This window comes from Sinocyclocheilus grahami, unplaced genomic scaffold (assembly GCF_001515645.1).
Source record: "Sinocyclocheilus grahami isolate Dianchi unplaced genomic scaffold, SAMN03320097.WGS_v1.1 scaffold199.1, whole genome shotgun sequence".
In the NCBI taxonomy this organism is placed as follows: domain Eukaryota; kingdom Metazoa; phylum Chordata; class Actinopteri; order Cypriniformes; family Cyprinidae; genus Sinocyclocheilus; species Sinocyclocheilus grahami.
The window spans coordinates 204,205-212,865 of NW_015505378.1; the positions used below are offsets into that span (position 1 = coordinate 204,205).

Consider the following 8,661-nt stretch of genomic DNA (forward strand, 5'->3'; position numbering starts at 1 on the left):
TATATATATATATAAATTTATCTTTTTTAGGTCATTTTGTCAGGTATTTGTTAAACAGTCACAACAACCACAATGTTGGCATTTTCAAGTTATCTTGTTAAAAAATGTCTATCAAGAATGTAAACGTTAACATGCGTGTGAACAGGTAAACTGCAAAATATTTTTGAAATGAAGATTATTGAAGTATGTTTTTCAAGAAAATACTATTTCAGTCTTTCTGCTTCAGAATTTGCACTATTCAGATTGTATAGCTATTATTCAATTTTTTGTGTTTTTGTTTGTTTTTTTCAAGTTTATATTTAAAATGAGTTAACATTTTACACAAAAGTCAACATTTTGACTTTTTCCTCAGAATTTTGAGTTTATATATATATATATATATATATATATATATATATATATCTCAATTCTGCCTTTTCCCCCAGAATTGCAAGAAAAAAAGTCTGAATTGTGAGATTAAAAAAATACTGTTTTTTATCCTGTGGCAGAAGCATGCTTCCATATTCAATGTGTTACTTGCCATTTCTTTGTAATTTAATATAAAGTTTACCAGCCATTTTTTTCCAGGGTAGTTTTAGAAAAATAGAAATGTAACCGTTTTATGAGCTTATGGGAGACATTTGTGAATTGAGGGAATATTCATACCGTTTCATTCATATATTCATATTATTGGTACACAAAACCATATTAAACTATTAAACACAAAAACGTGATTAAAAAAGTATGATCTTATATTAATTAAGAGACATTTGTGAACTGAGGGAATATTCATACTTTTAAAATTTTGTTGCGCAACAAATCCTTATCAGACTATACAAGACAAAAATGTGATTTAACAAGGATTCTTATTATAATTATTATTACAATTTTTGATGAAAAAAAATATTAAAAACAATAATGTAAATAAATAAATGCAGAAAAATAATATAAAAAATAAAATAAATGATTACCATTTAAAGGACCTAAGATATAGTTTCCTTCATGTAAGATATAAACTAAAATATGTTATATGTCAACTACCACAATACAGATATATTCATTACCCAAATGCAGAAAAAAATGTCTTCTCATAACAAAGGATGACAGGTTCTTAAAGAACACACAACATGGCATTGAAATATAAGCTGTAATATCAGTGCATTAAATATTAACATGAATCCCCTTCATTTCAAACAAGAAAAACCCATGTTGTATCATTAGCCATAAAACTGACACTAGCAATTGCAAAAGAACTAAGAAAACAAAACATATGCCCATCATCACACCTGAGATCCCGTCTGTAAGCGGTAAATGATTTGATGCAAAAGTTTGGCACACAAAGTCCTCACCTCAGGAGGTTCTGCAAGCCTTGCTTACTGGAGCTTCGTCTCATGATTGCACTTGACATTGTTCTTTCTTCTCCGAGTTTTTTTTTTTTTTTGGAATTCTTGGAAGTTTTGTATTCCGTGGAATCTGATTCACAAAGACTCCCTCACAGACACTGACGCTCTTTCCTCGGACGCTCAGCTTTTGAGGAGAGATCCACGCGGCACTCGATCTGGTTTCAGAGACTGGCTTTAGTCACACTCTGTCCCCTCCTCCTTTCCTCCCTCTGTTTTTACCCCTCGCTTTCCTGCATGTGGTTCTCATTGAGAGAGCTCAGACCATAACCTAACATGTAATAACCAACCCTCCTTTTCCCTCTTTTCCAGGGTCATGTGGCTGTCCCAGGGGAGAATGTAAGTTGATACCCCCCACCCCATGCTATGAATCCAGCCCCCCACAAGAACCCCATCCCAAACCCAGAACTCAGCCTTTCTTTGACTGTGTTTACTTTGGTAACAAAGCTCTCAGACATGCTTACAAACAAACTTCAGCAAGCATTTTGATACTTGCCATTGTTTGTCCCTTATTAATTATTCTTGATGATGACAATTACACTACTGTATTTTTAGGTCAGCAAGATTTTATTTTTTATTTTTAGAAAGAAATTAATATGTTTATTCAGCGAGGATGCATTAAATTGATCAAAATTGACAGTAAGACTTTTATAATGTTACAAATAAATTATATTTCAAATGAATGCTGTTCTTTAGAACTTTGTGTTCATCAAATCTGATGAAAAAAACAATCATGATTTCCATAAAAATATTAAGCGGTTTGTTTTCAGCATTGATAATAATCAGAAATGTTTCTTGAGCAGCAAATCAGCATATTAGAATGATTTCTGAAAGATCATGTGACACTGAAGACTGGAGTAATGATGCTGAAAATTCAGCTTTGATCACAGCAATAAATTACATTTTTAAATATATTCAAATAGAAAATAGCTATTTTAAATATTAATAATATTTCACAATATTTCTGTTTTTACTGTATTTTGATCAAATAAATGCAGCCTTAGTGAGCAGAAGAGACTTCTTTCAAAAATATTACAAAATCTTACCAACCCCAAATTTTGAAAGGCAGTGTACGTGTTTCTTCAAATTTGGGCACTTCATACATTTACATTATTTATGATTTACGCTTTTTATCCAAAGCAACTTACCATAGACAAACAAAAGAAATTTGTCACAGAGGTACGTCATGCCTTTAATGACTCTATGATTTTAATTTATAGATGTAATAGTTGTATCCTTGTTCCAGACTCAGACTTTCAAACAAAGATAAATATTTAGGGGAAATATTTAGCCTGTATATTTTTTTTAATGCCCACAGTTTAGGAAACATGTAATTACAGAGTTTTTTCAGTTATACAGAGATACTTTTTTAATGAGCGACTACATGGAATATTTGTTTTTATTTGTTAATGATCTACAAATTATGAGAAATGGTGATCAGTCACAGCACATAAATATTAAATTTCCCTAAAACATTCATTCACCATATTAAACTCTGTACTCTATAAACAAAATTGATACTTTAATTAAAGGTGAAGTGTGTAATTTTTCCATTGATTTGCTCAAAGCAGATTTCCATATCAACATGTTTACACCATCTCTGATCTCATTTTTCACCACACACAGGCACATTCACACACACAAACACACAGCTGTCTCAATCCACTGAAGCAACAGCTTGTTAACCCGGTTACTATGGTAAACTACACAGCATTGAGGCCTGTAGACTGTTTGGGTCTCTCTCCAGACAATACTGGCACTCAGCACTGCAGTCCACAGCTCTTTACTGAGCCTTGTTTAACAAGTCCGGCCCTCGCTTGAACACTGGCCCACACAGAGAAAGACATCAGGAGAAACTGAAGCCCTTCAGTTAAAATACAGCTGAAGTTTCTGTTTGAGTTTCTGTTACAGATTTAGTTGCCTTGTAGGATCTATCTATCTCTGTCTGTCTGTCTGTCTGTCTGTCTGTCTGTCTGTCTGTCTGTCTGTCTGTCTGTCTATCTCTGTCTGTCTGTCTGTCTGTCTGTCTGTCTGTCTGTCTGTCTGTCTATCTCTGTCTGTCTGTCTATCTCTCTATCTCTGTCTGTCTGTCTATCATCTCTCTCTCTGTCTGTCTGTCTGTTTGTCTATCTGTCTAACTATCTATTTTGCAAATTGTTTCACACATTCACACTGATTGATTGTGAGAGAATGCTCAAGAGTCTGATTTTTACCCTCAATATAGATTTATTTATTTATTTTATAATTAAAAGTGAATCATAATAATGGAAATGTTAACAATATTAGTGGTAGTGAATATATTTTATATCAATTAAAGGTACCAGTGTAGTTTCAGTATTATTTATATAATATTTTAGTATTGAAAAAATATTTTGGATTAGCTTATTTTTATATGTTTAGTTTTCATTTTAATTTCAGTTTAAGTTTTAATGTTTCATTTTTATTATGTGCTTTTGTCATTTTTATTATTATTTTTTTTAATATTAGTCTTTAATAATTTTTTAGTTTTAGTTTAAGTAATTTTTAAAATATGTTTAAAGTTAAGTTTTTTTTATCTAATTTTAAATGTTTAGATTTTTAATAGTCAGCTTTCGTCATTTTCATTACTGATTTTAATATTTGTATCTTTCATTTAGTTTTATTTCAGTTTTAGAAATGTAAGTATTTATTTTTTATTATTTTTAAGTTTGGTTTTTCATCTAATATTTATACATTGTTATTTCAGCGTTAATTCAGTTAGCAAATACTAGTTTAATTAATTTTCTTTTGTCTTTTTTAATTAGTTTTTTTATATTTCTTGTCTTTAATTTATTTTAAGTTTTAGTTTTAATATTTCAACTTTAACAAATCGAATTATTTATTTATTTATGTATTGTTTGTTTGTTTGTTTGTTTGTTATTTCATATTTATTTCAGTTAACAATTTAGTTCTAGATTTAGTTAACAATAACAACACTGAAAGGAACACATTTCTGGTTTGGTGCTGCATGAAGGAGTTTTTAACTGCTGGGGTCATGTCAGTATATATGACAAAAACGGTTTGGAAACTCTGCAGTCTAGACCATGACAGTTTCAGTTGGTGAATAATCTGATACTGAATGTGATTGTGAGTCAAAGTCACAGCACATAAAAAAGAACTCGCAATCAGCACTAACAGATCTCCATTAGTGCTCCAAACATGACATGCTTTCCAAAGAATGCCGTTCTTTCCACATTGTGAGATTAATATCTCTTCATTGGAAAGAAAGGATCACATAAAATCTAGATTGTTTCTCCTTGACAGTAATGAGATTAAAGGGAGAACAAATTGAAACTTAAACTGAGAAACATCTGAGACAAAGTAAAAATTTACTGTAACTAAAAACACCTGCTTTTTTTCTGTAGTTGTTGTTTTTGATGTAAGTATTAAATACCGTTTTGCATACATACTGTATGTAGTGACATCAACAGAAACCAACAGAGAGAATGATCGTAAAAAAAAAGTTATGACAGGTTCCAGGATGTCGGCCAAAATCTTGCCAAACATGTCAATACTGTCTCACACCAGCACAGCTGTGCTAATGACAGTTCAACTCACAGACTCACAAATATCAGAATCAGAATGAGTTTTTATTGCCAGGTATGTTTACACATACGAGGAATTTGTTTTCATGACAGAAGCTCCACAGTGTAACAGAATGACAGTGACAGAACAAACACACAGATAATAGTCATGTCAGATATGAGTCATGTCATGTGAAACATGAAATCACTCTTTGACGAAAGAAGCTCGCAGGCCAATAGTAAAGTTGTAGGGAAGAAATCATGTCATTTGCAGCCCTCAATTGAACCTGAGTTGGAAAGATACACGATGTACTACATTTGATGACAAACTTATTTTGCAAGCATGAAATTAGGAGTTGTAGTAGAGACGGCAACTACTTTTTATTATACCATAGTTAGTTCCAGTCCTCGAATTGTCTATCCATTTGTGATGAGGATTTTTCAGTGATTCTTTCTACAGGTTACGGCCTGGTGCCAGGTTATTATTATGCCAGGTGATGACAAGTGACTGTCTTATGAGTGAGACATCTGAAAATGTGACTGTATGAGTGAGCCACTGAATTATTCGTCCAATCAATTTGTTAAACACTGATACATTCAGGAATGAAACATTTTGCCTTATTTTGCAACTATTTTTGATCGCACAGCAACAATCGAAAAACCCAACTAGCAGTACTGCGTCTTAATATTAATTTCTTGTCTATAGAAATGTTCTATAACAACTTTTGGAATTGATACATGGAAATTTCAAAAATACAGAATATTAAAGGAATACGTCACCCAAAAATGAATATTTGCTGAAAATATACTCACTCTCAGGCCATACAAGATGTAGATGAACTTGTTTCTCTGGAACAGATTTGGAGAAATGTAGCTTTCCATCACTTGCTCACCAATGGATCCTCTGCAGTGAATGGGTGCCGTCAGAATGAGAGTCCAAACAGCTGATAAAAACATCACAATAATCCACATGGCTCCACATGACTCCAGTCTATCAATTAACATCTTGTGAAACAAAAAGCTGCATGTTTGTAAGAAATACAGTAAATCCATTATTAAGGCTTTTTAACTTTAAACTGTCCAAAATAAACCATAATCAATAAACCAACCAATAAACCATAATCCATAATAACGCTTCCTCCATTGTAAAAGTCCATCGTCTGTTGTCCTCTCACATCACAACCCACTGACATATTTGTTTAGAACTGTTTTGGACTGCTGTCACTTGTGAGCGGTGCTTGATCTGTGCAAACTTATCTCCTGAGTCAGACTTTTCCTTTGGAGAAAGCAATATTATGATAGTGGACATTCTTTAGTCGGAAACAATGTTTTGAAGTTAAAATGTATAAATTGTGAATTTGTTTCTTACAAACAAACAGCTTTTCACTTCAACAGATATTAATTGTTGGACTGGAGTGGAGTGGATTACTTGTGGGTTATTGTGATGTTTTTATCAGCTGTTTGGACTCAAGAAGATCCATTGGTGAGCAAGTGATGCAATGCTAATTTCTCCAAATTTGCAAACAAGTCTGTTCTCATGAAGAAACAAACTCATTTACATCCTAAATGGCCTGAGGGTGAGTACATTTTCAGCAAATTTAAAGGGGTCATAGGATGCTACATGCACTTTTACAAGTTGTTTGAACTGAAATGTGTGTTGGCAGTGTGTGTACACAACCACCCTATAATGATAAAAATCCACCCAGTGTTTTTTTTTTTAATCTGGTTAAATGTTTTCCCCTTTCTCAAATCGAGCTGATCTCAGATGCCTGTCTGTGTGATGTCACACAGACAGGCCCCTCCCACAATAGTTTGATTGACAGTAGCATTTCAGCACAGACTGGACTGGTGTCTTACCTTAGACCCACCCTGAGTGAGCTGTCATCAGTCCGCCATTGTTTCACAGCTGGAGCAGATGTAGACAAGAATGACTCCTAAGCGATTGAGGTGTTCTGTTGTTGGATGTAATAATGAACATAGCAGTCGTCATTTACTCCCGACATCTGAGGCGCTGAACTCGCAGTGGATTACACTGTTTCTGAAGGGAATGCACCCCCGATCTACATAAATGCATCTATGTTCGCGCAAATCATTCATGATGCAGCCTCATCTACAGAAGAAGTGAGTATAATGTTTTTTAATGAATCTTTGCAAATCGCCTTTCCTAATAATGTGCTAATTAGCAAGTTTCATGATGAATGCAGCTAAAGTAAACAGACTCTCTGAGAGCAGCTCGGAAGAGAGGGGCAGGGTCAGCAGAGCTCATTAACATTTAAAGGAAAATGCTACAAAAATGGCTTGATCTGAAAAGAGCAGATTTTGACAGCGTAAAAAGGTGTTTTTTACACAACCATAGAGAAATTTTACCCAAACTATGTTACAGACTTTTCAATAAGAACCTAAAGAATCATATCAACTTGGGCATCCTATGACCACTTAAAATTTTTGGGTGAACTATTCATTTAATTCCATGCATTAAGGCATGCTAATTCATGTTTTCTCACCATATGCTCAGCATGATGTCTGGTTTTAGTGAAGTTGAAGCACACCAACACCAGTCTGACAGTAATAAACTGCTGCGTTGAAACATTTGCATTTCATAATCCTCACAGGGTATGTTAGAGACTTCAGCACCTGCATCCATCTGTCTCCAGCTACGAGATACAACACTAGAGTCTAATCCACAATCCATCCCTAGGCAAGCGTGCAGTGCACTACAATTTGTCAGGACACCTATTTTCAAAAAAAGAAAATATAAAAAAAATAGCTTATAGCACCATTGAAGAATTGTAATGGAGCATCATAGATTTTTTATCTAGTGGTGGTGTGGGTTTTAATGAATGTTAGAGAAAAAGCTTACTGGGTTTTTATCGCTCGACCTTTCTCTTTTTGCTCCCCTCAACTCACAGCTGAAAAGAAAATGCTAATGATCACAGGAAACAAACCCTGTCATCTCACAGGACTATGCACTGACATATGACTCACCATGGGAATGCAGAGTCCTGCACTCCCTCACACAAACACACACACACAGCAAGAGTTTCAAGCCACTACCCACATTCCTGTTGTCTCCCACTTACACAGTCCTGCCCTCTCAAATACAGAAAAGCACACATAAACTAGCCTTTTACATAGATTAATAAGTAACTACCTAGCAACCTCTCAGAACACCCTTAACAATACCCTAGCAACCATCTCAAACATTTTAGAAGCTTCATAGCAACACCTTGACAGTCACCAAGAACACCCTTGCAACTGTGAGTTTTGCACAGGCAGATATAAATACTTCAATAAAAAGGAAAACAAACAATATATTGAATTTTTAAATTCTATCATTTTTACTTTTATTTTTAAAAATAATTATGTACCAATATATTGCTCCATGTAATTTAAATTTGGACTTGTGGACAGAATACAATAGGGTCCAAAACATAACCCTGGGGCACACCCATAAAAAATCTGGACTGGTCAGTTGTTTACCACTAATCTTGGCTGTGTAAATTCAGGTAAAGATTGTAATGAGATGGGAGAACATTTAGAAAGAACAACCATCTCAGCAGGACGCTATCAATCAGCTCTTTATGGTGGAGTGTCTGGATGGACATTACTTTGAGAGAAGCTAATGGCAAACTTAGCCCCCTGGAGTTTGACAAATGGCTTTTATAGGACCCTGAGAGCAAGAGAAAAACATTCTCTGCCCTGATAAGACAAGAATTGAGGTCTTCAGGGTAAAAGATGAC

At 34.1% G+C, this 8,661-nt stretch overlaps 1 protein-coding gene across 1 annotated transcript in view; it reads right to left on the reverse strand.

Annotated features, from left to right (window-relative positions):
• LOC107595253 (non-muscle caldesmon-like) overlaps window positions 1-1,568 on the reverse strand; it is a 36,780-nt gene extending 35,212 nt beyond the window's left edge. The window contains exon 1 of the mRNA XM_016285605.1: window positions 1,329-1,568. Coding sequence (XP_016141091.1) covers window positions 1,329-1,387 — 59 coding nt within the window. The 5' untranslated portion in view covers window positions 1,388-1,568. The remainder of the gene's footprint in view (window positions 1-1,328) is intronic.
• Window positions 1,569-8,661: the final 7,093 nt, after the last annotated feature.